We start from the raw sequence: 27,370 nt of genomic DNA on the forward strand, positions 1-27,370 counted from the left end.
TCCGGTTCCAGGGCTCGTCTCAGGTTCCAGGGCTCGTCTCAGGTTCCAGGGCTCGCCTCAGGTTCCGGGGCTCGTCTCAGGTTCCAGGGCTCGCCTCAGGTTCCGGGGCTCGTCTCAGGTTCCAGGGCTCGTCTCAGGTTCCAGGGCTCGTCTCAGGTTCCAGGGCTCGTCTCAGGTTCCAGGGCTCGTCTCTCTGACGGCGCTGAAGATGAAAGATGTGTGAGATTTGGAGAACAGCCTCAACATGACGCTCTTTCTTCTCAGCCGGTTCTCTGCAACAAAGGACTCTTCTTCTTCTGCTCCTGCAGCTTGTTATGGAAAAAAAGAGAGTAGATTCATGACGTAGATCCAGATTCCCTTTATGAACAACTTCAAAGGATTCATAGCTTTTTTTAAATAAAACACAGTTTTCAGACATTTGTTGTTGTGTTCGCTTCATCACACCTGTTTCAGATAAATCCATAGAGGATGTTGAGTTTCATTTTTTTTTCGAAGTAGCAGACACAACACCTGAGCTGAGACGTGATGCTGCCATGAAGGCTCTTCATTTAAAAGCTGGACTCTTCTGGTTTCACAGTCCGCTCATCTTATCATTTGATGACCGGCCCACGCTTTAGCCGGAGAAGAATCAAAGAGGCAGAATAACGGCGTGTGTCTTACATGTGAGGGGATCAGTGTGTGTGGCTGCGGCTCTCAGTGTGTTTGTGTGTGTTTTGTGTGCAGATCTGTGCCGAGGAGCCGGCCCCGGTGTCGTCCCCGTCTCCGGACATCTGTCCTCCAGACATCCACATATCAGGTACAAGCCAAGCTGTGTGTCAGTGTGTGTGTGGCCTTCTGGGTGTGAGCATCTGTTGCCTCCTGGCAGGGTTTCAGTGGATCGGAGGGGGTCAGGGGTCAGGGGTCAGGGCATTTAGGCACATCAGACTGTACTATGCTCCTGATCTTGTCCAGTGTTGTGTTGTGAGGTGGCTGAAGAGCGTTGCTGTGCCATGATGTGAAGGATTTCCAGCAGCGTTTCCCTCAAGTCCCTGAAATGAAGAGATAAAACCGTCTGATCTGAGAGGAGGACGGGGAGCATTTGGGGATTAGGTGCAGAGCGAGGATTTAATGGTCTGGTTTTGTTTTCGGCTCTCTGAGAAGAAGCAAACTGAAACACGTCGTTCTCACTCCTGTAAGCACTTCCTGCCCTCAGGTCCTGACTGATTATTGATTCCGTGGCGTACCTGGGGGAAGCTCCATCCTCGTTATAGTCCGCTCTTTACATTTGATAAATTACAGTTTGGTCGAACTCAGCGGGGGGTTTTCAGGAGAGTTTCTCCTCTGGCCGTTGAGAGCAGCAGAGTCATGTTAAGACTCTGAATGAGCTGCATCAGCTGGACGTCTGTCCTCGCTGCTGACCGGCGCACCGCAGGGGGCTTCAGGGGACGAGCCGGCCACATCTGTTTGAGCGCGTCTTGCTCTTTAGAGGGCAAATCGATACGACCCACAGCGGCCAAAACAGAGGTTTTACATGACATGATATTATGGGCTGCGGCGGAGGATTTTCAGGAGCACAGATGACATATATCCCCAGATATCTGCCGCGTTCTGCCGTCCGTGCAGAGGGATTTACCGTATGCTGACCTAAAAACGGCCGCCGACACGCCGGCGCACACGCTGCCGGGGGAGCAGGAAGTGTTCAGGTTTAGAGAGAAACAACGCTGTGACAACACGTGGAAATGGAACGCAAAGGTCCGTCACATTCACTGTGAGAGGAGAGGTGGAGCGAGGTGGAGCGAGGTGGAGGGAGGTGGAGGGAGGTGGAGGGAGGTGGAGCGAGGTGGAGGGAGGTGGAGCGAGGTGGAGCGGGGTGGAGCTGTTACGTAAAGCCTCGCGTAGCATAATCTGTATCAGGGCATCCTGGTTTTCTATCCTATCTATTCTATCGTTCTCTCTCTGAACTGACCTTTGGCCTCTGCTCTTATGATAAATAACCTCTGTTGAAGGAATCATCCACATCAGACCAGCAGCCTGTAGAAAGCGTCTTGTTCAGATGTGGTCCAGACCTGGTTTTTGCCAGCCTGGTGTCTGCTCTGCAGCCCTTGGCCCCCTTGGCCTTCGTGAGTTTCCAGTCCGAGCGCCGTTCTCTCACAAACGGGCAGATCTGCCAAACAGTAGTGAAAGCGACAGCAGGAGGAGCGATCGGCGTAACCAGTGTTCAGTTCCCGCTCCTGAAAGACAGCAGAGCGCTTTCCGATCAGCTGCCTCGTCCTGAACCGTCCTGTCTTCACGGCTGCCCCCCCTTCAGAAACACACACACACTGCTGCTGCCCTGCACCTTTACGGGAAATGCAGCGTTTCATGTTCTTTCTCTAAACCTGGTCAACAGTCAGTCGGCTTCCTGTGCAGCAACACGACAAAACGCCGCTTCTGAACTCGTCTTTTCACGGCCCCGGGCTTTCTGCTGACGGATGGAGAATGACAGCTCTGTCGGTCTGAAGCTTCCAAACACAGCTGAGTCAGTGAGCAGGCTGGCCTCCAGCCACAAGGTTGCTGGTTCAATTCCCGTTATGCTTGTCCAGAAGTTTCAGTTGAAGGTAAACATCTTCCTCGCCGGGATCCGGAAACTTAGAGCTGCCTGAACAGAGTCAGACTTTAATCCAGGAAAATTCATCCTTCTGCTGAAGAAGCTAACAGTCAGGGGTTGATTTTAGCGTCTGAAGCCTGAGACCAGAGCGACGGGCGTCAGACGGGTCTGCTGGTTCGGGTCTGGGAGGCCTGCAGCTGAAGCCTCCTGCCTCAGTCCTGTTGGCCCGGATTACCTCGGCCAAGGTCACTTCCCAGGTGCTGGGAGCACCCGGCTCCCGCCAGGCTCTGATTGGTTAAGCCAGTTGCTAGCTGTGACAGCTGTCAGCAGTTTGTGGTGAACACACACACACACTTCATTTTTGTCCCTCTTCTCCACCGTCGGCCACCTTTTGATGTTTAAACTGAATCTCAGTCACAGAGTTTTGAAGATTCTCTCAGATGGATCTGGACGGAGTTTCCCAGGTTTCCCAGCTGCTGATTCAGCCGCCGAAGACGCTCCAATTTAAAAACTTATACTTTAACAGTCTTAAATAGAAAGAAAATGCCAAAACCTCCTGAAAATGTTCACATTTATCCCCTTTTTCAGTGTAGTTACCGTAAACATTCATTTATTTTCTCTTTCAGTCATTTCTGCAGCGTTTTGTTTAGGTTTTTTAATCCAAAGAAGGAAAGAAATACAAAGTTGCTGAATTTGAAATTTGAAATAATTACAGAAAGGACAATATCTTTACTATTAATTGTGAGTTAATCACTTTCTTTTGACACGTTAGTCGATAAGGAATTAAGGGTAAAAGAATAAATCAAAGAGGACATCTATTGTCCAAAGGAGAAATGTCACGTTGTTCAGGCTGAACTGCTGAAGAACGACTGCTGAATGAAAACCAGTCGACAAGGAGTCTCCTGAGGTCCGGTGAGACGTGGAAACACGAGACCAAAGCAGAACTCTGAGGGAATTCAGTCACAGACCAAGTGATGCCTGGGAAGAGAGCATGGTGGCGGAAGCATCATGCAGTGTGGCTGCGCTCCTGCCTGGGGCTTTGGAGGTACCAAGCCTCTGAGGATTTCCAAAATGAAATCTGACTTCTGACTTTTTGGGTTTTAAGCAGGAGGTGTCAGAAAGTTCCCACAGGGAGAACTGGCTTGTGGCGGCCAAGCGTTCATAGCGACGTCGCTTTTTGATCCTTCAATGTCGGCTCTTCCTGTCATTGTGAAGCAGAATTCACCAAGCGGTGGATTGTTCACCCACTAATAGGGAGCGTGAGCTGGGGTTAGACCTTCGTGAGACAGGTTAGTTTTACCCTGCTGATGATGTGTTGTTGCAATAGTACTTCACAATGATAGGAAGAGCCGACATCGAAGGATCAAAAAGCGACGTCGCTATGAACGCTTGTGAACTTAAACCCAGAGTTCTGCCAACATTGAGAGAGAAGTGGAGTCTGAAGGTTCCCTCTAAACCAGATCTTCTCCTGACGGTGACTGTTCTGCTCCGGGTGGAGGCTGGAGGGTGGGGGGTGGAGGAGTGGAGGAGTGGGTCTGGTGTTTACAGTGTACTGTACATGTGACGGGTGGGTTTGCACATGGCAGTTCAGGTTTAAAGACCTGTCAGTCATCTCCAGCGGACTCTGAAGGGGGTGGAGGAGGCGTAAATCCTCCCAGTGGAGTAACACTGTTACACTCACGTCTCTCTCTGCCTGTGTGTGTGTGTGTGTGTGTGTGTGTGTGTGTGTGTGTTTTGCTTTCACTGCAGAAAGCAGCCGTACAAATCTGGGACAGACAAGCTCATCAAATTAATGTTAGAAACCCCCCCCCCCCCCCCCCCCCACCCCCCACCCCACCCCTCCTACTCTTCTCTCATCTATATAATCATCCACATTTAATCATCTGCTTTTCATCTCTCTCTCTCTCTCTCTCTCCCTCTCTCTCCCTCCCTCTCTCTCTCTTTCTCGCTCGCTCACCCACACACCTCCACCTACCAACTGCAGGGATATCAACTTCAAATACTTATATTGCAATTTATCCAATAATAGTTCTCACTGCCTTGTTTACACACACACACACACACACACACACACACACACACACACACACACACACACACACACACACACACACACACACACACACACACACACACACACACACACTGAATTCCCGGCCCCTCACCTGGCTTTAGCGTTATGAAGACAGCAATAAGAACAAATATTAAAATCCAGCTTAATGACGTTTTCGTCTGAGAGCCTTTGTATTAGTTCACCTCAGGTTCAGTTGTCCTTGGTTTGAGCCACGGTTGTCAAACATCTGGCACGTGGGCTAAATTTACCAGTTTGATGGTTGAAACCGGGATCACCATGAAAAGTGCGAGAGAAAAATAACATTTTCAGTGGAATAACTGTCTCACTATGTGAAACTTACACGACTTTTTGCATTGTACAGTGAAGACTGACAATAACTATGGTAAAAGCACAAAAATACAAGTTTCTCCATATTTTGTTTGGAATTGTGTTGCTGTGTTAACTCAGATGTTTTCATTATTGTTTGAAATGTGTTTAATTCGCTCAGAGTGAATTAGATGTTTTGCCTCTCATGGTGTTCTTCATCGTTCTTCTTTCTGTCTTCCCTCCATGTCTCTTCCCTCTCTGTCTCTTCCAGGTTCGTCCAGCCAGAGGTCGCCCACAGGGACCAAACCCAAGATAACCCTGGACCCCTACATCCGCCTCAAATCAGACAAGTTAGACCTGGTGAGTGACTCGGTCAGCTCCTGAAGCCATCATACCAAAACCACTGATCACAGATAACACCGAAACCAGGTACCTGTGAGACCAGACACATTTTAAATCAGGTACCTACTAAACCAGCTTCCTATGAAACTAGATCCCTACTAAACCAGATACCTACAACCAGGTACCTGCTCAACCAGATGCCTACTAAACAGGTACCTGTGAAACCAGGTACTTCCTAAACCAGATACCTACTAAACCAGCTACCTATAAAACCATATCCAAACAGGTTTCTACAAAACCAGGTACTTACTAAATCAGATACCTGCTAAACCAGGTGCCTGTGAAACCAGATACCCATGAAAACAGGCACCTGCAAAACCGGGTATCTAGTAAACCAAGTACCTACTAAACTTGTTACCTATTAAACCAGATCCCTACTAAACCAGATACTTACAAAACAGGTGCCTACAAAACCAGGTACCTGCAAAACTATCTACCTAATAAACCAAGCAGCTGTGACAAAACCAGGTACCTGTGAAAACCAGGTACCTCTAAACCCTGAGGTGTGAATCCGCTCATCCCTCATCCGACATGCTTCATTCGCTGTAGTGAGACGTTTCTTCACCTGGATCTCCATGACTCTTACTCTCTGACTTTCAGAAACCTTTTTTCCTTCTGGTTCTCCTTCAGTCTTTTCTGAATCTTTTTCCTACAGCTTTAAATTTGCCTTTGAAGTCCATTTTTACGGTTGTTATTTTTATCTTTCGGGTGGAACTCAGATGTGTTTGCTGGATCGCGCCCGTCTTCCTCGTCATGTTCCGATCCGAGTTTTCTCGTGTCGCTTCTCTGCTCATCTCAGCATTGATCTCTGGCAGCCTCTCCACTCGCTCTGCTTCTTTTTTTCCCTCTGTCAGCACATTTTGTGGGTGTCTGCCCCCCCCCCCCCCCCCCCCCCCCCCCCCCCCCCCCCATCTCCCATGTTTTCCCTCTGCCTCTTCCTGCCCTCCGCTCGCCGCTCGCCGTCCGTTTATCCCTCCTGTGTTTGAGCTCCGGTCCGGCTCCTGCTCGCCCGCAGGTCGACCCTAATCTACCAATTCATTAATGGGATTACAGAGACAGAGTTTAAATGTTGAATACAGACACAGTTCTCTTTTGATCTGTTGGCTTCTTTGCAAAAAAAAAAAAAAAAAAAAAAGAGAGAGAGAGAGAGAGAGAGAGAGAGAGGGAGAGATGGATTATGGGTATTTTTAGCTTTGAGAAATACTGTGGTGAGGGAATGTCAGAGCAGCAGAAGCTGAGCAGAGAGCAGCGGCTTTTCAAAGTTTTTTTCACTGACTCATTCGGTTAACTCAGTTAGATAAGGAAGTTATTCAAATTACAGCAGAAAAGCCGTATTTGCATACAGAGAAGCTGAATATTTTCCACGTCTCAAAGTCCAAAATGTCCCACATTGTCGGGGAGTTTGCTGTTTAATTAGCCTGTATGCTGAGATTTTTTTAAATATGACTCCAAATATTCCTGTCACGCTCATTTTTAGTTATATCTGTCAATTATGGAGCTGAATTTCCTCTTGGAGTAAGTTTTTTAATTAACAGTTCAATAAAATCCCAAATGATCCCATTTGTTCAGTCCCTGTGTGAAACGAGCTGTTCCGGCCTCCGTCTCTCCTCCCACCGCCTGTAATTTGACACCAGCCTGAGATTGTTTCTCTCATAAATGGGAGGTTAAATTCATTATTCTGAATTTTCGCTGGGTCTCGTTTACACCTTTTACCATGTCAGAGAGCCGGAGACTAATGGAAATGTAGAATCCAGAGTGTTAGTGTTTAATTAACAGCTCTTCTCCGCTGTTAATTACAGAGCATCTTCCTCCTCTAACATCAAATGATAGAGAGGATCTTCCTCCTGTAATATCCAGATTATAGAGCATCTTCCTCCTCTAACATCAGATTATAGAGCATCTTCCTCCCTCTAACATCCAGATTATAGAGCATCTTCCTCCTAACATCAGATTATAGAGCATCTTCCTCCTCTAACACCAGATTACAGAGCATCTTCCTCCTAACATCAGATTATAGAGCATCTTCCTCCTCTAACATCAGATTATAGAGTATCTTCCTCCTCTAACATCAGATTATAGAGCATCTTCCTCCTCTAGCATCCAGATTGTAGAGCATCTTCCTCCTCTAACATCAGATTATAGAGCATCTTCCTCCTCTAACATCAGATTATAGAGTATCTTCCTCCTCTAACATCAGATTATAGAGCATCTTCCTCCTCTAGCATCCAGATTATAGAGCATCTTCTTCCTAACATCAGATTATAGAGCATCTTCAATCAATCAATTTTCAATCAATTTATTTTTGTATAGCCCAGTATCACAACAACAGTTGCCTCAGAGGGCTTCAAGATGTTACATTTGTCGGTAAAAGTAAAAACAGTGAATAAGCATAATGGTAATATGTCAATATTTACAGTAACGAGACAGAACGAAGCAACCACTGCCTTCGACCCTCACATCCGGCAAGAAAAAACTCCAAAAACCCAGTGGGAAAAGAAGAAATCTTGGGGAGAACCACAGTATGGAGGGATCCCTCTCCCAGGGACGGACAGCTTTGGCAACAGCTAGCATGAGACAATAAGAAGTAAAGCCTAGGACTATGTTGAGGACAGTCCGTTGGACGGTCCTCCACTAACATCCAGATTATAGAGCATCTTCCTCCTCTAACACCAGATTACAGAGTATCTTCCTCCTAACATCAGATTATAGAGCATCTTCCTCCTCTAACATCAGATTATAGAGCGTCTTCCTCCTCTAACATCAGATTATAGAGCATCTTCCTCCTCTAACATCAGATTATAGAGCATCTTCCTCCTCTAGCATCCAGATTGTAGAGCATCTTCCTCCTCTAACATCAGATTATAGAGCATCTTCCTCCTCTAACATCAGATTATAGAGTATCTTCCTCCTCTAACATCAGATTATAGAGCATCTTCCTCCTCTAGCATCCAGATTGTAGAGCATCTTCCTCCTCTAACATCAGATTATAGAGCATCTTCCTCCTCTAACATCAGATTATAGAGTATCTTCCTCCTCTAACATCAGATTATAGAGCATCTTCCTCCTCTAGCATCCAGATTATAGAGCATCTTCCTCCTAACATCAGATTATAGAGCATCTTCCTCCTCTAGCATCCAGATTGTAGAGCATCTTCCTCCTCTAACATCAGATTATAGAGCATCTTCCTCCTCTAACATCAGATTATAGAGTATCTTCCTCCTCTAACATCAGATTATAGAGCATCTTCCTCCTCTAGCATCCAGATTATAGAGCATCTTCCTCCTAACATCAGATTATAGAGCATCTTCCTCCTCTAACATCCAGATTATAGAGCATCTTCCTCCTCTAACACCAGATTACAGAGTATCTTCCTCCTCTAACATCAGATTATAGAGCATCTTCCTCCTCTAACAGCAGATTATGGAGCATCTTCCTCCCACTGAGCAGCTCTATCGTTCTCCATCATATTGAAGCCCGGCTCAGCACTCCTTCAGATTTTTCTCACAAAAATAGCTTGCAGTATGACGGCTCCACCGTCACAAACGTGAACTCAGTCAGAAATGTTTGGAGCATTTCCATATTTCTACACGACAGGGACAAACTTTTGTTTTGGAGGAAGAGCCTGAGATGCTCGGTGACTCAGACGGAGCGGCGGACGCTGAAGAGGATTGCCGCGTTTCACGTTGTGGTGAATGTTGTGCGGCGGTTACACACCGCCTGAAGCCAGAGCGAGGCCGGATTGTTCCCAGGATGCTCGGCTGTCGCAGCCTGTAAACAGCGGCGGATATTCCGGAGGTCAGGGACATGACGGTGATTGTGCTGCTGGCGGCTGGCTCTCTGACAGCAGCGTGGAGTCTGTTTGCTTTTCCCTCCGGAGAGGCAGCTGCTGTCAGTCAGGCATCAGCAGTAACTACAAAACTTTCTTTCTTTTGTTCTGCTGAGTTTTTTTTAAAAAGCCTGCTGAGATGTCAATGCCCCCTGTTGTCGTTTCCGCTGATGTCCTCGCTCCTGTGTGTGTTCGTCCTCCGTCCTCCCAGGCGCTGTCCTTCCTCGGGCTGGACGTCTCGGAGGACAAGAGGAAGAAGCTGAGACAGAACCTGACCACGGACCCTCAGGGCACGGTGGCCTACGGAGGTGAGGCGCCGTCCGATGTGCCGCTCCGCGGGGCGGCGGCGCGCCGCCGACCGGCCGTGTCACGTGAGCAGAGTGTCGCTTCGCGTCACCGTGAAGCCGCTCTGCGTCTGCCAGCTCCCGCACCGAGAATCTGCAGCGCTGGACGTCTTCTTCCTGACCGCACACGCTTTAAAATGTCCAAACGTCCCGCGCTTCATTTTTTCAGTTAGTCTAAAAGTGGGTGAAAACCACTCAGAGTAATGGATAAATATGGATTAAATGAGGGATGGAATGACTACAGAAGGTAGCAAAGAAAGGGTTCTATTATAAACTGAAGGATTTTCATCCAACTCCAGAATAAAAGCTCAATGTAAGTCTGCAACAGACGCCAAACTCTGAGAGGGAAAAACAGGAAAACCGGTATTTTCTGGACACAGAACGTTTTGAAATGTTCCAGAAGGAGCAGCTCCCCCGGAGTTCTGCTGTTGGATCTTAGTTTGCTCCTCTCTCGGGTTTTTAACGTCCCACTCTGCTCGCCGGTGCTCAGACTTCGTGGAGGCCACCCGGAAGCTGTTCCAGGAGGAGCTGGAGGACCTGGGCCTGGGGGCGGGGCCCTTCGCCTTCTCCTACCACGAAGCAGCCAGCCTGATGGACACGTCCGCCTTCCACTCGCCTGTGAGCAGCGTGTGTGTGTGTGTGTGTGTGTGTGTGTGTGTGTGTGTGTGTGTGTGTGTGTGTGTGTGTGTGTGTGTCTGTGTGTGTGTGTGTGTGTGGGCGGGGAGGCTCAGGGGCTGGACAGAGTGACACGTGAACCTGGACTGATGGTGCTGTGTGTGTGTGTGTGTGTGTGTGTGTGTGTGTGTGTGTGTGTGTGTGTGTGTGTGTGTGTGTGTGTGTGTGTGTGTGTGTGTCTGCAGACGTACGACTCAGAGTGCAGCTACAGCAGCGAGGAGATGGAGCAGTTCCAGACGGAGGTGAAGCAGCTGCACACTCAGATGAAGCAGCTTAAGGTGAACATACCCACAGACACACACACACACACACACACACACACACACACACACACGGCTCTGCGGTTTGGACCTGTGTTCTGAGTCGACAGGTTGAGGCGACACCCAGACAATGAATCCCAGACGGCTGGAAGAAAACCTCTTGTTTTCAGCTCAGTTCTTAATAATTCATCCAGAAGCAGCCGAGCCGAGCCGAGGCAGACAGGAGGGGCAGCGACAGGCAGAACATCGCTTCTGCAAAACAGAGGAGAGGATCATGACTGAAACGCAGGGAAACGGTGCTGAACGCCACAGAACAGTAAACATGAGTGAGAAGCTGCATGAAGAACAATCTCTTAATATGTTTTGGGCAGATGAGAGAAGGAGCCAGGTCCAGAGGTCCTGCAGGACGGGACAGAAAAGACAGGAAACACAGTGCAACACAGGAGAAGTGGTGGTCTGTCCGCCGGTGGGTTCATCTGCTGCCTGTTTTGGCAGGTGATGCTGAAGGACATGGAACACAGCAAGAAGACGCTGGAGGAGGAGCTGCAGAAGACCTCGGAGGTAAGCCGGAGCCCCCCCGCCCCCCGCCGTGCCGGACCCCGTCCCGCGGCCCGCTGACCCCGCCCTGCCGTCTGCTCCCAGAAGGCCTGCCTGACGGTGGAGGAGAACACCCGCCTGAAGAGCCGGCTGCAGGCGGCCGAGGCCGAGGCGGGGCCGCGGCACGGCAGCAGCGCCGAGCAGGACTACGAGGAGGTGATCCAGCTCCTGGAGGCCGAGATCAAGGACCTGAAGAACCAGCTGGCCGGGAAGAGGCCGGCGCGGGGGGCCGAGGCCGCCAAGGTGAGACCCGGGACCGGAGCCTGTCAGGACCAGGATCAGCATGGCTCTGAGACTAGTTTGTTAGCGTCCTGCTAGCTAGCGGTCATGTTAGCATCAGCCCGGCTCGGTGTTCTGCTGTCGCTACTCAGAAGGACTCTGTTCAAACACCCAGTTTTTTCTGAATCTTTTAGAATTTATCCCGGTGGCTTGTGGCTTGTTGGGCCGGTTTTGACCCACGGGCCTTATGTTGAACACCCCCGGTGTGTGTGGATCCCCACAGTTGAGACACTGGTCATTTAAACACGGGTTCTGTGAGGCAGAAGGCTCTGGACTGCGGGCCAGAGCTGTGATGTGAACTGTGAAGGACCCTCCACCACCACCCCTCCACCCCCACCCCCACCCCCCCACCCCCCCACCCCCCTCACCCCCTCACAGCTGGAGGCCCGCGGCTCCCTCCCTCCGTCAGACACTGGAAGCGGCTGAGCTCTGCCTCTGCAGCCCGGCGGATGAAAAGCCGGCTCTGCCTCCGTCTACCTGTGGCTCAGGTATCAAACCCGCCGGCGGAGATGAGAGGACGAGGAGAGTCTGGAGGCCACGGCTGCTGCTGCAGCAGCTCACGCTCACGCTCACGCTCACGTGCACGTGGTCACATGAATTAAACTCAACAGCCTGAATTCAGCTGCTGCTTTTTTTTTTTTTAAAGGGCATCTTTCAGCCCGAATCAGACTTGATGTCCCGTAAAAAGAAAGAAAAACCGTCTCATTCAACATGTCTGCAGCAAGACCGGGAACCGCCAGCTGGTCTGACCCTGAGGGGTGTGTGTGTGTGTGTGCGTGTGTGTGTGTGTTGGCAGGAGGAGGTGGTGGAGCTGAACCGGAGGCTGAACTCCATCGACTGTCAGCTCCGGAAGTCGGAGCTGAGCCGGAAGCACCTGGAGGTGTCCAACAGGAAGCTGCTGGGCTTCGCTCAGGTACGTCCGTCCCCCGTCCACCTGAGTCTTCAGTTCCCCAGTGTGTAGCGTGGACACACTGATGGGGACACACACCAGCCACGGTTCCACGGTTCCCTTTTGAGAACCTGTGTGTCATCAAGTCCTCCGTTCCTCACACTCAGCACATCTCCAGGGTGTCAGGTGTCGGTGTGTCCAGGTCTGCCCCCCAGTGGCCGAGCGACACACTGCAGCTGCGGTCACACTCCTCTCTGGGTTCTCTGGGTTCTCATGTGGACCATTCCACAGAGGAGGATCTCAGATCAAACTGTTTTCATGAACCTGCAGCAGGTTTCTGGATCAGTCGGCTGATTGGTTGATCTGTCCTCTGTTCCCGTGTGCAGAACGTCCACAAAGTGTTGACGACGCCCAGCCTGTTCGGAGGAGAGGGATGGTGAGAGACGTCAGCGCAGAGTCCGACCGGGCTGCCGCCATCACACTGACCGTGTGTGTGTGTGTGTGTGTGTGTGTGTGTGTCAGGAGCAACAGGTCGTCTCCAGCCACTGACAGCCCCGACACCCCCTCGCCGCTCCCCGACTCGGCCTTCCAGCTGGCGGTAGAGGCCAAAGAGCTGGTGGAGCGAGCCAACACTGCCGAGGACAAAGGTACCAGGACCAGGAGGGACCAGCTGAGACCAGCAGAGGTCACTGTGTGACTGTAGAAAGCCGCTGCTAGAAATGAGAAGACTCTGAAAAGAGGCAGAACTTTCCAGCTCTGCTGTTTTATTGTGGAGAAATAAATGTAAAAACATTAAGATCTGAACAGAAAAACCAGTAAAATCTGGACAGTTTGATATTTATAATGATGTCCGTAAAAATGCAGCAGGGCTTGACTACATGAGGCCGAACAAGACCTTCCAGTGGGCCGGTTTAGGCCCGCTTGCCTTATGTTGGACCCCTCTGCTGCTGATCCCTCAGGCTGATTCTAGCAGAACCGGCTGGTTCCTGGTTCCTGCTGGTTCCTGCTGGTTCCTGCTGGTTCAGCGGTTCTCGTCTTTTTCTCGTCCCGCAGCGTCGGACTCCCCGGACACCGGTTCTCCTCACGTGTGAGCCACAAAGAACCGGAGAGGACGGAGGGAGAACCCGGGCGGACCCCCACGGACCACACCAGACCTCCGAGATCCACCACCGCGCTCCCAGACCACCGAAGGCCGGCTCCGGGACCCAGCTGGGTCCTCACAGTGTGGGAGCACGTTCTGCTGAGGCCCCCCACGGCCCCCCACCGGACTGAGAAACCCCACGGCCCCCCCACCGGGATTCAGACCCCCACTGTCCCCTCTGGAACCCCCACAGGACTCGGCCCCCCCTCCAGGAGAAGCGCTCTGTCAAACTCCACCCAAAAAAAAAAAAAACACTGCTGGACTTTTTACTGTAATTTGTGCATGACACACACACACACACACACACACACACACACAGGGACTGCATGAAAAAGGACTGTTTTCTCCTTTACGCTTTGAAAGGAAACTGAGAATCTTTCTGCCCTCTTCCTCCATCATCATCATCTTCATCTCTGACTCAGCAGACAGTAGAGAAAACACTCGACCCCCCCCCCCGCATGGTTCATGTCCACATCCTGTCGCTGTGTTGAACTTGTGTTTGTAGTGTGCGAGCGGCAGCAGGTCGGAGGTCAGAGGTCAGAGGTCATGGGCAGGCTCCTCTCCAGTGGCCTCGTCGTCTTTCTTTTACTGTTTTGTATTAAAGGATCAAGGTGTTACTAACCCGGCTCCGCTCGTCACTGACCGGTCCTCCGGGCCTCAGCGAGGCACGGCGGCGGCGGCATCATGGACGAGGGTTTCCAGTGTGACTGTACAGTCAAATCAAAATCCTCTCTGAGACCCGGGTCAAAACCGAGTCCTGAATCTGGGAATCAAACCCAGTAATCAATCATGCAGGATCCCTGCTGATCAGCTCGATTCACCTGTAAAGTCTTCATGTGGTTTGATAACACGATCAGGTGTCAAAAAGCTCTGAAACAACCAAAATCACCAGTATTTATAGAAACTGGAGGAAGAAAAAGTCGTTTTCATCTGATTATATGAATGAAAACAGAGCAGAAACATTCAGATCAGATTTTTTTATTAATATATAGAACTAAATGCTTTGAGAAGATTCACACTAAAACACTACGACAGGAAAAAGGCGAGCTGCTGAGTTTCATTTATTGTTTCTCTATCAGGACTCTGAACCGGAAACGTCGCCTCCTGGTGGCAAACTTCAGTATCGCTCATAAAAAAAAACAAATTTTCTTTTCTGTTCATTCATTGATTTGAAAAAAAAAACACATTAAATGTGTAAAAACAGTAATTTATCCACACTTTGGAAAGTTTGGTGGATTTAAAGAGAAACATGAAACATTTAGACTTTTTCTACGGTGAGAAATTCTGTTTTCTGTAAAATAAGTTATAATGAACCTTCCAGAGTCAAACCTGAGAGATTCTACCTCTAATCCCAAGGGAGGTGTCTCAGAGTTACAGTCCTTCTCTGGGGGGGGGGAGGGGGGGGGGGCTAGAAGGGCCTGGGGAGTCCGATGGGGGGAGAACCCAGACCAGGACTACGGAGGTCAGAGTCCAACGAGCTCGGGGTCATTCCCACCAGGAAGTCATCCTCCTCCTCCTTCGAGGTCTGACACACACACACACACACACACACACACACACACACACACACACAAACACAAACACAAACACAAACACACACACACACACACACACGGTTACAGTGCTTCACATTTTAAAATATGTACTAACTTCTTATTAAACAGAGAAAGTGTTGAAAGTTAAACACAAAACCAGACAAAAAGGTGCAGAACAGCATCAGTGACGGAGCAATAAGCCGTGCGTGCGTACGTGCGCTCACCTGAGGCTCTCTGGAGGGAGACGTCAGCTCGGCGTCGGCCAGCTCGTCCCAGGTCTGGTAGAGAGGCTGGATCACCTGGCCGGACCTGCAGGCACAGGGCTGTTACAGGGGGCTGTGTGTGCGTGTGTGTGCGTGCGTGTGCGTGTGCGTGCGTACCTCCGCAGCAGGTAGGGGTCGAAGGGGAAGAAGCTGTCCAGCGGGTTGGTGACGGTGGCCACGGAGTCTCCCCCCGCTGAGCTGCGCACCACCGGCAGCACCAGGCGGCTGTTCCTCTCCAGGATGGTGTAACAGAACGCCACCTGGTACTTCCTGGAGGGGGAGGGGGAGCCGTGAGCAGGGGGAGGGGGAGGATGGGGTGGGGGAGGAGGAGGTGGGGGTACGGAACCTGGTGACGGCTGCGAACATGCTGCTGACGGCCGGCAGGCAGACTTTGAGCGGGTTGAGCTGACTCATGACGACGCGCTCCAGGTTCAGGCTCTGCAGGTACTCCAGACCTGGAACGCACAACACACACACACACACATTACACACCTTCTGTCGGGAGGACTTCTCCCAGCAGGCGCTGCAGTCGGGGGACCCCACCTTTCTTCATGTTGTTCTCCAGCAGGGCGGCGTGTCTGAACACCAGGGTGTAGAAGGCGGCCTGGCAGGCGGCGTAGAACGGCCCGTGCAGGCTGATGTCGCAGCACGGCTGCCGGCCGCCGGCGTCCTGCCCGTCCAGGTAGCGGTGGATCCAGGACAGCAGCAGGTCCAGGCAGGCCCGCACCGTCCTGCAGGGGGAGCCGGCGTCAGACACACCGCAGCACTCACACACACGCACACACATGCACGCGCAGGGACTCACAGCACGGGCACGAATCGGGCTCGAGCCAGGAAGCTGCCCATGTATCCAGCGGCAGACTGCCGGAGCACCGCCGGCCGGGACGGGTCCTGCAGGATCCTCCACAGGTGGTCCAGGAAGGCCTCGGCCAGAGCCTGGACCGGGACATCAGGTTACAGCTCCACACAGCTCACATGCACCGTGTGTGTGTGTGCGTGGTACTCACCACTCTGAAGCTGCACAGGTAAAAGAGTGTGTACTGCACGTGGCAGGAAGCGTGTGTGGGCAGGATGAGCTTATCGAACACACCCAGCATGTCCCTGAACAGGGCCTTGGTCTGCTCCACGTGGAGCGAGCCTGAAAACACACACACACACACACACACACACACCCCCGTCAGGACAGGAGCAGGCTGGCTCTGCGGTCCTCGGCGTGGATCACTGCAGCGTTCTACCGTCCATGTGGCAGACGTCCTTGATGTAGGACATGAAGACGACCATGAGGGCGTCCAGCTTCTCAGCCATGGGGTGGGACATCATCAGGGGGACGGCCGGCTGGTCTGCAGACACGTCCTCGTCCTGACACACACACACACACACACACACACACACTCAGTTCAGATGATGTGAGGAACGCGGAGCGGCGAGGCGGAGTCACTGTTCCGTCACCATGTGGAAGAGTCCCTCCTCCGTCTGCTCCTCCGTTCTCTGGCTCTGCTCCGCCTTCTCCTCCGCCTCCTCGATGTCGGCACGGGAGGCACTCACCTAACACACACACACACACACACACACACACACACACAGTGACGCAGACAACCCCAGCTGCATCAGGCGGTTTAAAATCTGACTTACGTCCAGTTTGAGCATCTTTCCCACGATGAGCTCCAGGACGTCCCGCCGAATGGCCGGGATGTAGACCGTCACTCTCAGCAGGTTGTGGACGTAACACTCCTGTGAGCAGGAAGACAAAATCACACAGAGTCGCCACACAAGAGGAGAACAACGATGAAGGCCGACAGTCAACACGCTCCCCATGCCGGAGGTCCGAGTCTCACCAGGTTCCTGGAGGATTTCTGGATGAAGGGGAAGCTCTCCTGCAGGATGGGCGTCAGGAAGCGACTGGTGCTGCAAAACAAACAGTCGCCTGATGATCGACCGATTCTGCTGATTTCAAATGGAATAAAGCTCCACCTTCACTGGCTGAGCTCCATAAAGGGCTGTGAGGTTTATGTTTGGTGTCTATCGAGCCCAGTCCTCACACAGCTCAGGCGTTGCTGTAACACTAGAAAAAGTGACCATTCTTCAGTCGCGCTGAAGAAGAGCGTTTAGCGTGGTGAGCTGCTGGCTGAATGAGCGGGAAGCAGGAAGTGTGACTCACGACGGGACGTATCTGAGGATGAGCTGCAGCGCCTGGTGGCACTGGTCAAAGCTCCGGGGAAGATCTGCAGAGAGAGGGAGAACGCTGCTGAACACCTCCGTTCAGCCGTCAGGGAGGAAGAGGAGGGGACGACGAGGGGCTTACTCTCATCTTCATCGTCGGAGTCGGAGATGTCCACCCCTCCTTCGCAGATGGTCACTCTCTCTGGAAGATAAACAACCCTGCTCAGCACGCCGGTGCTTTCAGCCCCGAGCTCGGCCCCGCCCCCCCCCCCCATGAGCAGAACGTACTGGGGGTGAAGTGCGACACCACCATCTTCAGGCAGGAGCACAGGTAGACCGTCTGAGCCGACACCAGGTTCCCCAGGAAGGCCAGGTACTCCTCCACCACCGGGGGGCTGCGGCCCACCCAGGGCAGCCGCTGAGGAGACACCGGCGGTCAGTCGGCGCAGTCAGGGCCCGGCGGGACGCTTCCGGAGGGGGGGGGGGTACTCACCAGGACGGTGTAGATGAGCTGCTCGTGGTCCTTGGTGAACTGCGTCATGCAGCCGCGAAACTCCTGCAGCCAGCTGACGATCTGCGCGTCCTGCCGGAGGTCGGAGGTCAGAGGTCAGAGGTCAGACGAGCAGATCCGCATCATAGCATCTGATCAAACGCGGCGGTGGCGTACCTTGATGTCCGGGTCGGCCAGCTGGTGCTTCAGCAGCTCGTAATCACTGGAGTCTCCCTTCAACAGAACAGAACAGGCTTTCAGGTGGGGAACACCGAGCTGCTGGTCAGACCTGGAGCCCCCCCCACCCCACCAAAAACAGCTGATTTGCGGGTGGTTTTTAAAAGCTTTTTTTTTCTCGGGTTCGGATCTGGGTGGGAAAAATAGCTTGCGGGTCGGGTCGCGGGTTGTAGATTGACTCATGAGAATCAATATAAAATAATAATAAATAAAATAAAAGCGTTGTGACGTGATCCATCTGCTGCGACTGTCTGCAGCACCGCCGCTCTTCTGCATCCATTTCCGGGCTTTTCAGTTAGTTGAGCAAACTACAGAAAACTATCTTGGTCATTATTTACTCTCTGAGGGTCACTTCGCTATTTTGTGACAGTCATTGGCTCAGCTGTTTAATCGCGTTTCGCCATCTAATAACACAATTTGTGATTGGACGAGAGCATCAAACGGTCTGCCGCCGTCTGACAAGCGCCACTTCCAAAACAATTAATAGCTATTTAGATATTTGAGAAATAAATGGATAAAACGTAGAACTGTCACTTTGTAATGTTCCTGAAGTGTTCAAACATCACACAGTGTTTCCCTGATGGATTACTTTTCTCCTCCATGGATTCTGAAACATGTCACGGCTCGTAGCTGCTGAACGCCGCTCAAGTCTGGACAGAAAGTAAGTCTATTACACACGTAAAGTTACCTTTAAGAGATTAAAAGTTTAAAAGCATTAAACGTAACAAACGAGTGTTTTTACAGCTGTATGGGAGAAGAACAGCAGGGCTGATGATTCATGACTAAAGTCAGGCTTTTATAGGAAGAGCTGCTTCATTCAGGTGTTGTTTAGTCACTGGCAGCTGAACTGTGGTGATGTGCTGCATGATGCAGACATTGTGACCCAAAATGATGACTTTAAATACGGGTTACGGGTCGGGCTGCGGGTCGTGTTTCAACGGGTCGGATCGGGTCGCGGTACTCATCGGGCCGATGCGCGGGTTTGCGGTTCGGTTGCGGGTTTGTACGTCCCCGGGTCGGGCCGGGGCGGGTCTTGAAAATTGGACCCGTGCAGGACTCTGCCACACGACAGTAGTGTTCAGACTGGAGGCTGGAGCTGGGGAAGCATGTCTACCAGCAGCTGTGAGTCAGACCATCCACATCTGCAGCATCTGGAACCTCCTCCTCAATAACACCTGCTGCTGACAGGATCATTCAGACTGACGGACTCCAGCTTTAGAGCAACATTACTGTGAAACGCAGGATCCGTTCTAACTTAGAACACGTGGATCTGGATAAAGGAGCTTTCTGGACGATTTGAGTTCAACTCTGGGAATCATCGGTGCAAACCGCTGAGACCCCGAACCGACTCACCCGCCGGTGTTTCTCCAGCATCTCCGCCACACTGCCGCCGAACCGGACCGTCTTCACCGGGGGGGTGTTGAGGAAGTCCCGGCCGCGCGCCTCCATCCTGCCCCGGGCCGCGGAGTCTAGAAGGTCCTGAAGCGGTGAAACTGCGACATGCTCAATCAAAACGGGTTTTTCACTTTTAACTGGAGCGCGTGCTGCGCGGTGTGCTCACGAGGAAGACAGTCGAGTGTTTACGGAAGTGAACGTTCGGAGCTCCGGTGTCACAGTCAATGCGTTCCCCCGAGATACACGGAACACGGTTCCGTCCCAACGCAACAGAAAAACTGAAATAATGCCATTACCCCCGGTGGAAAGTGTATCCCCTGAAGTAATTTGTACCCCCTGTAACTTAGGGAAGAAGTGAGCTAGTCCTTTGTAATTCTCCAATATCATCAGTCTTAATCAGAAATGATCACAAATTAAGTTTCATGACGGTAGTTTATGATTTGACCATTCTCAAGGGGATACAGATTCTTGCAGGCTAAATATGGTCTCAAGCAATGTACGAAATGGATCACTGATGATATTATCATCTATATCATCTATTCTGTCTATATTACAGATAGAGCAATATTTATGAAGACTATTGATTCTTTGTCAGATCAGTTTCTTATGGCGCTACAAAGGACGAAAGTTGGAAAAACTAAGCATTTGAAATAGGGGTGTCCTCAGATATTCGACGATTAGATGATTCGTTCAAAGGGGCCTGATTCGACGGCCAATCATACAGTAGAAGCATCGCAATATGTGGTTATTAAGCGAGGACCATTCCATTCCAGCTGTATGGGGGTGCTGAAGGACTGGTTTTACATAGAGTTGCTTGGTTTTTTCCAAAAAAGTTATTTACATCATGAATGCAGTTATTGCACCTTTGAGGTGCTTAATTGTTGCTTATTGCTGCTTATTTGAGAGAGAGAATATATTTTTTGTATTTAATACTGCAGTAATATTTTTTTTTAGCTTAAAGCACGTGACATGTTATCTCTGTTGTGAGATTTTGAGTTTAGAATAATTGTACAGTAAAAAGTTCTTTTATGAGTAACCTTATTGTCTTCAACATATTTTTATTTTTACAAATTGATATTTGAAAAATAGGGGTCGTCTTATATTCGGGCCAATACTGTATGTGCAATCTAAAAACAGCACAGGAAAACGGTAACACTCACTGCATCCATACAACAATCTGCATGATAGCACTTGTTATTCTTTAGCGTGGAGTCCCATCCCGTGAACAGGGGATACACTTTCTATCTGGGGTAAGTACCTTCACACAACACCGGTGCTCATGCCTGTACGTCTCACTGCGTTACAACCTCAAACATGAAGCACTGATTAATTTGAGAGCGTTTGCTGCAGGAAATTATACTTTCTTCTTCGTGTTTTGTTTTAGACTGCAGTACCCGTTGTCATGTCACCACAGAAAGAAGGATGCGACTGTAAATTCTGAAGCAGTGGATGTGATTGGAGGCGAGCAGAAAGATGAGGCTGCTTCATGTCCAGGTCTGGATGTCTGTTTCTCCCCTTCTTGGCAGATCAGCAAGCTTCATCTTCATACCTTCATACCTGCTGTTTCCACTGTAGACCGGAGCAGGACTGCCACAGCAACCCCACAGTCCAAACATGTTGCTCCCACAATCAGTGCAGATGAGGAAACTCTTAAAGCAGGCTCAGGCTGAGCTTGCAGTCCCTGGAAGTCCAGAGAAGAGCTCAGAGCCAGCTGTTCCTCAAAGTCACCCAGACACAAGCCAAGCACTGAGCGCTCCCCCTGCCCGCTGTTCCCCTCCCCGATGATGGACTTAGAGACAGACTTTCCAACAGGTGATATGGAACATCATCTGAAGCCTTGTCAATAAAGAGCATTAATGTGACTTTAGCTAAATGGCATTTCACCTAATTTGATGTGTGAACAAACACCAGGTTTCACAAGTGTGTTCTATGTGTGTCTTTACAGAATCACTTGTTCAGAAGTTCCACTCCAAAGCGAGGAGTGAAGAGACCCAGAGAGGGTTCCTCTGGCTGGAAACGGGTGCGACGTCCCTGATTACTTTAGAATTCTTGAAATGAAGGGCGACTCACTGTGACACCAGGTGAGTCTTTCTTGCTGTGTGCTTTCGTGGAGTATTCATTAACTTTCTTTGCAGGGTGGAAGGCGGTCTGGTTCTTTGGAGCGAAGCACAGCGGCAGCTCTGCCCATCTCCAAATTAAACCACATGTACGGAGTCTGCCTGGAAGAGCTTGGCCCAACTGTTCAGTCAGCAGCCACAAGACTGTACGACTTTGTGCTGTTTTGCTGTCAGTCGGCTACTAATCGCCTGTATTTTGCACTGTCTGTCCCTTGCAGCCTGTCCAGAGAATGTTGACGAAGATGTCTTTCAGTGCAGCTCTTCTGAGCTGAGCGTTGCTCTGTCTCGTTTCATCAGAGAAGTACGGCGGCCTAATGGAGATGCCTACAGCCCTGACAGCATCTTCTACGTCTGTCTGGGGATACAACAGGTACACACACACACACACACCCACACACACACACACACGCTCAGTCTTGTATTTCTATCCTTGTGGGGACCGTCCATTGACTCCCATTCATGTCTAGCCCCTAACCCTGACCCTTACCCTAACCCTAACCCACACCACAATAAAGCCTAACCCTAAAGAAATGTTTTTGCACTTTTACTTTTTTCAGTAACAACAACATGGTCAAGAAAACACTGTTTCTCCTACTTAGGACCGGAAAAAGGTCCCCACAAGGCACGTCGTTCCACGTTTTGCTATCCTTGTGGGGACATTTGGCCCCAACAAGGATAGAAATACAAGAACACACACACACACACACACACACACACACACACACACACACACACACACACACAGCTTCATCAGTTTCTATCTTGTGTGTGTCTTTCTGAAGGGCCGCATAGAGAACATCTCCACTGACGAGATGTATTGTGACTTTGCTTCGGAAATCACTGGGATACTCCAAGTTTGGAAACCGAAGCAGCTACCTGGTGGTAATATCACTGAGTTAAATTGTAATTCTTTGTTTTTTTTAATGTGAGGAAATAGTTCATCCTATGGATGAAGGCAGGTTGTCAGTTTGTGTCTCTGAGTGTGAATGTCCTCAGTGTCATACAAGCATCATACAGCAGAATGATCAACTCAAATGAGCTTCCAGAAGCAAAACATTTATAAGTCCCTCTTAGTTACTTTACACCATTTCTCTAATCTTTCTTCTACCCACCTGCAGGTTGTGTTGTTTCCTCTTGTATCGAGGAGTCCTACCTGTGGGAATGTAAGCAGCTGGGAGCATACTCTCCAATTCTGCACCAAAAACTTCAAGCTGACCACCCTGGCGGAGCACCAGCGCCTGTCCTTTTCCCATCTGGCTCGCTGCTCTAAACCTTGCAGTGGAAGTGGCAAAGTCCACTACCTCTAGTACCAGAGAAGCAAGGAAACCCTTCCCAACTCTGAAGAGGCAGGTTTGTTTTAAACTCTGTAAAAATCACCAGCACCTACACCTTTTCTCATGCTGTGGTTGTTTTGTGAAAGTTTAAGGGTGATTCTACTGTTTCGAGAGAAAAAGGCCTGGAGAGAACAATGGAGACCTAGAGATGGAGAGAACAATGGAGACCTAGATCTGGAGTGGTAGCACTCCGACTTTGAGTGCTACCACTCCAGATGGTGAGACATGCAGAGTGAGGCTGCAGGCAAACTGTCATGCCAACTCATTTAGTGTCCAGTTCGATGCAGTTCTTCAGTCTTTCAGTAGAGACGTATGACTTCTGTTCTCATCTCACCAACAGCCCGGAGTCCGTGAAGAGAAGAGACCTGTTTTACCTCCAGCCTGAGCAGAATGTCCACACTCAAAGGTCACAGTCTTTGGCTGAATCCCATTTCACCCCTTAGCCCTCCCCCTTGGCCCTTCCCCTCGTTTTTGCGCGTTCACGTGGAGGGGTAGCAGCGTCCCAATTGTCATTATGACGGAGGGGTAGGGCCAAGAAGGAGGGCCAGTCACCCCTCCAAAAGGAGATTCTCGAGAGGCACACTCCAAACGGAGGGGTATCGGCCGATGGCGAGGGGCGCCTGTTCTGTCAGCGTAGACCATGACTGGCGGGCGGGGTTAATTCACTTCCGCATTGGCGGGGGCGCTCGTTTCCACACCCGCGCATTCCAGGCGCATTCCAAACACAACAGATAGACGATTATTTTCAATAAACTGGTTTCTTCAACACTGCCCGCCTGGAATGCGCAGGTGGGAAACGAGCGCCACCGCGAATGCGGAAGTGAACTAACCCCACCCGCCAGTGACGGACCAGGCGACCAAAACAAGCGCCCCTTGCCACCGCCGCCACTGGATGACAGATTTCTCAGAAAGCCTTCCAAGATCAGCAAGATGGCGATGTCTGCAACGAAATAAGTTCATAAATGTCAGTATTTTGTCAATTAATAAAGTTTTAAAATGTAAGAAATGTAAGAAAAACATTCTTCTTCGGCAAACAATTGTCGCATCTGCTTACGTCATCGGCAGCGGCGACTACTGATGACGTACGCAATTGTCGGAGGGGTGTTCCAATTCAGAGGGGTTTACTTTCTGCCCTACCCCTTAGCACTCTGTTTCATAGCGGTAGGGCTAAGGGGTAGGGCCAAGGGGGAGGGCTAGAAAGAGAAATGGGATTGGGTCTTTGTGTGTGCCTTGCTACACTCACACCCACATGCAGGTGTCCTTGGCTCTGCTGAGTCCTCGTTCCCACCAGTACCTTTATAATGTCTTGCTCTGCTGGTTATTTCTCTCGTGTTCTTCGGGTTTTGCCACAAATTTCCATCATAGAACAACCAGAAAACCAATCTGGAGTGTTGGAGTAGTGTTTATTAAATATTATGAGATTTATCTTTAACTACATTGTGTTTATATTGTCAAGTAGTGTAAATATGTTCAACATTTATTTTTATTTTCTTTTTCTACACTTAACAGCCCCCACTGGTTCACTGATCAGTCATTGGACAGCAGCTCACTACAGAGCATGCTCACATCATTCTGGCCGTCAGAGAGGTCCAGCAGACACACCAGTCCACAGCCGACTCCGAGGGCGACGACTTGCTGCCACGCCGCCCTCTCCGCCGCAGGATGCTCACTCTGAAACGCCAGGTAGCTCACAGAGAGGTCGGGCTGGACGCATACAGCTGCCAGGTCGTGTGAAACAAACACAGACAGTTTTAACGGTGAGCACGACGACCACACACTGAGGGGGTTTGATCTAGTGACTGCAGTGACTGTCCGCTGCTCTCCACAGCGCACAAGGATTTCACAAACGTGGAATTGCATGAGACAGCTCCGCAGCAGCCGCCGCGCTTACCACGGATATATCCACTGTCTGCTGAACATCCACCGTGAACAGCTCAACATGTAGGATGCTGTAGGACTCAGAGGCTCTCATTTTCACCCGACGGATAATAGCGTGCACAATTAACGGGGCGTGGCTTGGTCGCTCATGAAAGCAGAGGGAGGACGGAACCTGAGATTTTGGATTAAAAAAAAACCTCTCTCTTTCAAAACTCCGGAGAAGAGCATTACAGCAACACTAAGGAACTTTCAGTTTTCGTTGATTTTGGCGACGCCAGTGGACAAAAGCAGTAGTGTTTTGCCTGAACGAATACTACAGTTCCCATGAGGACTAGCGCGTGACGTCGTAAAATGCTGCTCCCGGTGGCGTGCTGTTGGGCTGAACTTTTGGCAAGTGTTCTGGCCGCGCGTGGGTATTTGGCGTGGTTTGAACACTGGGGAGTAGGGGCAGAGGGGAGAGAATGAGACTGTTGTAACATGTATAGCAGTTTGTGCTGCATTTGTAATGCTTGAAATGTGCTTTATAAATAAATTTTGATTTGAATTCATTTGATCGCATAGGCCTGCTTACTGTATTTTTCAGGCTCTTCTAAAGTACTTTCGAGCACTACAGTGATTGGAAAACTAGTTCAAATGAACTTGATTATTATATATGTTCTCTTGACTACTAAACTTTTTATATATTACATTTTTTATTTACTTAAAGGTGCATTAAGGAGTTTGCGCGTTTTATGCAAAACAGCGCCCCCTGCAGGCCTTGGGTGTAATGCAGCTTAGTGAAACACTCGTGCCTGTGGCTCACGCGCACGGAAGAGGGGAACTCCTTCCTCGCTCTTTTAGTAGCGCTCGAGTAAGATTTAAGTTTCTTTTACCTGGTGGAGTCTGTGTGGAGCTGTGGCAGTGCTAGAAGCCGGTCTGTTCTTACTTTCTGGAAGATCCTGCTCAGTTGTTGCTCACTAAGCATCTGGCGGAGTAATGGCGGACAAAGCGAAACTTAAAGCGATACTTCAACATTTTGGCAAATTGGCCCATTTAGCGCAATTCCTTAGTCATTTCGAACAGCATACTTACTTTTTTTGTGAGGGTGAGCTGTTGTTTATTCAGAGGTGAGTCGGGGAAGGTTTTCGGGACGGACACAATGGAGGTGGATGGTATTTTTGTTCCCCCTCGTCAAACTCATCAAATACAAAATCCAACAACCCCAAAACACTTTGGTGGACATGTTATAATCCGCACATTCACTACGCTGTGGCACACCAACAAATAATATTGTAGCGTTACGACACTGAAGCAAATACTGGGAACTACTTTTTCTTTTGAAATCACTACGCCCAGACGCCATGTTTAGTAAGTAGTTCCGTCTTAGCAATCTTCGCATAAACAACTCAATCTGGTAATTTTGCATTAATATTTCACAGCGTAGTGAATGTGCGGATTATAACGTATCCTTTAACCAATTTCTAGTAATACCTTTTCTGGCAGCCAACAACATCATTCTCAACATTTTAATATTACATTTTTGGTTGTCATTTGCCTCAATTATACCAAAATACAATGTTTGAAAATTAAAAGGCAAATTTGTATTTAGCACCTTATCGATACAATTCTTTACCTCCTTCCAGTATTCTACAATTAAAGGGCAGCCCCAAAAATTATGAACACGGTTAGCAGATATTTCACCACACTGGCTCCAACAATTTGTGTCTCGATATTTTGTTTGAGCGGGAGTTCTAAAGAATCTGACTCTGTTTTTCCACCCATGCTCTCTCCATGTTAAAGATGATGTTGTTTTCCATATTTGCTCATTCATATTATCCCATTCCTCCTCTTGTCAGTTGTATATTGTCTTCTATCTCCCATTTCTTTTTTATATACTCACTGGCCCTCATTTATCAAACGGTAGTACGACCGTATATGGGCGTACGCCCGTCGTACGTCCATATGAAAGACGGGTTGGTCATTTATCAATTTGGTCGTGATCGTTCGGAAAGATGAAATCCCACGACAGGTCGGACATTGTGTACACAAGTTTCAGTCAGTGCGGACTTGCGGTGCAGCGCAGAGAAACCCAGCGGAGCGTGAAAATAATTATACAGATTAAAGAGAGAAATAATTTCAGAAAAATAAAAAAAATTAATAATTTGTTTTTTCGGGTGATTTCAATGCATGCACATCCATGCATCAATTTCTGATGAGCGCTGTGGTTGGTCAGATGTGCGTCCACTTCCCTATTTAAACGAGAGCTTTGTCATTTCCCAAATCTCGACAGTGGCTGATTTGCTCCTGTTGGAACAGCAGTACGCGCGGGTGAGACGTGAGCGCGTCTTCAGGGACCGCAGGGATCTTCTTATGGAAAGCGACGAGTGGGTCATCAGTCGCTTTCGGCTACCGAGGCACGTCCTGCTTGATTTGTGCCGCAATTTAGAAACCCCGTTAAAAAGAGAAACCAGGCGGTCAAATGCCTTACCTGTGCCGGTGCAGGTGCTCGCCACACTGGGTTTTTGGCCACCGGCACCTTCCAGCGGGAGATCGGGGACAGGGCTGGGGTCTCCCAGCCAACAATGAGCAGGATGATGCCAGGAGTGCTGGCAGCAATTAAATC

The 27,370-nt window shown here is 49.9% G+C and overlaps 2 protein-coding genes and 1 long non-coding RNA gene across 4 annotated transcripts in view; 2 read left to right on the top strand and 1 right to left on the bottom strand.

Annotated features, from left to right (window-relative positions):
* LOC115387333 (syntaxin-binding protein 4) overlaps positions 1–13,326 on the top strand; it is a 33,164-nt gene extending 19,838 nt beyond the window's left edge. The window contains exons 11-21 of the mRNA XM_030090006.1: positions 724–796; positions 5,218–5,306; positions 9,386–9,482; positions 10,009–10,136; positions 10,379–10,471; positions 10,949–11,014; positions 11,096–11,293; positions 12,126–12,242; positions 12,605–12,654; positions 12,741–12,865; positions 13,272–13,326. Of these exons, the coding sequence (XP_029945866.1) occupies positions 724–796; positions 5,218–5,306; positions 9,386–9,482; positions 10,009–10,136; positions 10,379–10,471; positions 10,949–11,014; positions 11,096–11,293; positions 12,126–12,242; positions 12,605–12,654; positions 12,741–12,865; positions 13,272–13,309 (1,074 nt within the window). The 3' untranslated portion in view covers positions 13,310–13,326. The remainder of the gene's footprint in view (positions 1–723; positions 797–5,217; positions 5,307–9,385; positions 9,483–10,008; positions 10,137–10,378; positions 10,472–10,948; positions 11,015–11,095; positions 11,294–12,125; positions 12,243–12,604; positions 12,655–12,740; positions 12,866–13,271) is intronic.
* Positions 13,327–14,404: 1,078 nt separating this feature from the next.
* On the bottom strand, positions 14,405–19,645 carry rrn3 (RRN3 homolog, RNA polymerase I transcription factor). Its single transcript, XM_030090004.1, has 17 exons — positions 19,398–19,645; positions 17,985–18,041; positions 17,811–17,900; positions 17,606–17,735; positions 17,460–17,519; positions 17,316–17,379; positions 16,993–17,062; positions 16,790–16,888; positions 16,607–16,702; positions 16,393–16,516; positions 16,165–16,295; positions 15,963–16,093; positions 15,701–15,888; positions 15,504–15,612; positions 15,275–15,427; positions 15,119–15,203; positions 14,405–14,884 (listed from the first exon to the last, which is right to left on the bottom strand). Exons 1-17 carry the CDS (start codon positions 19,491–19,493, stop codon positions 14,768–14,770), a joined length of 1,800 nt encoding a protein of 599 aa, XP_029945864.1. The 5' UTR covers positions 19,494–19,645; the 3' UTR covers positions 14,405–14,767.
* A 1,176-nt stretch (positions 19,646–20,821) lies between these two features.
* LOC115387334 (uncharacterized) lies at positions 20,822–24,815 on the top strand. 2 transcript variants are annotated; one of them, XR_003931361.1, is made up of 8 exons: positions 20,822–20,933; positions 21,015–21,251; positions 21,385–21,645; positions 21,775–21,926; positions 22,339–22,438; positions 22,675–23,108; positions 23,231–23,296; positions 24,400–24,815. It is a non-coding gene; the product is annotated as an uncharacterized LOC115387334 (long non-coding RNA). The 2 variants fall into 2 exon arrangements; XR_003931360.1 differs by having other exon boundaries at positions 21,385–21,520.
* Positions 24,816–27,370: the final 2,555 nt, after the last annotated feature.

This window comes from Salarias fasciatus, chromosome 4 (genome assembly GCF_902148845.1).
Source record: "Salarias fasciatus chromosome 4, fSalaFa1.1, whole genome shotgun sequence".
NCBI classification, from domain to species: domain Eukaryota; kingdom Metazoa; phylum Chordata; class Actinopteri; order Blenniiformes; family Blenniidae; genus Salarias; species Salarias fasciatus.

What these genes read in the sequence shown, in the direction of transcription:
- rrn3 (XM_030090004.1), bottom strand. Translation starts at nt 19,493, where the DNA reads ATGGAGGCGCGCGGCCGGGACTTCCTCAACACCCCCCCGGTGAAGACG. An exon ending in TGGCCGACCCGGACATCAAG is followed by an intron (nt 17,901 to 17,984) that starts GTACGCCACCGC and finishes GACCTCCGGCAG; the next exon opens with GACGCGCAGATCGTCAGCTG. An exon ending in ACCTGTGCAGCTTCAGAGTG is followed by an intron (nt 16,094 to 16,164) that starts GTGAGTACCACG and finishes GTCCCGGTCCAG; the next exon opens with GCTCTGGCCGAGGCCTTCCT.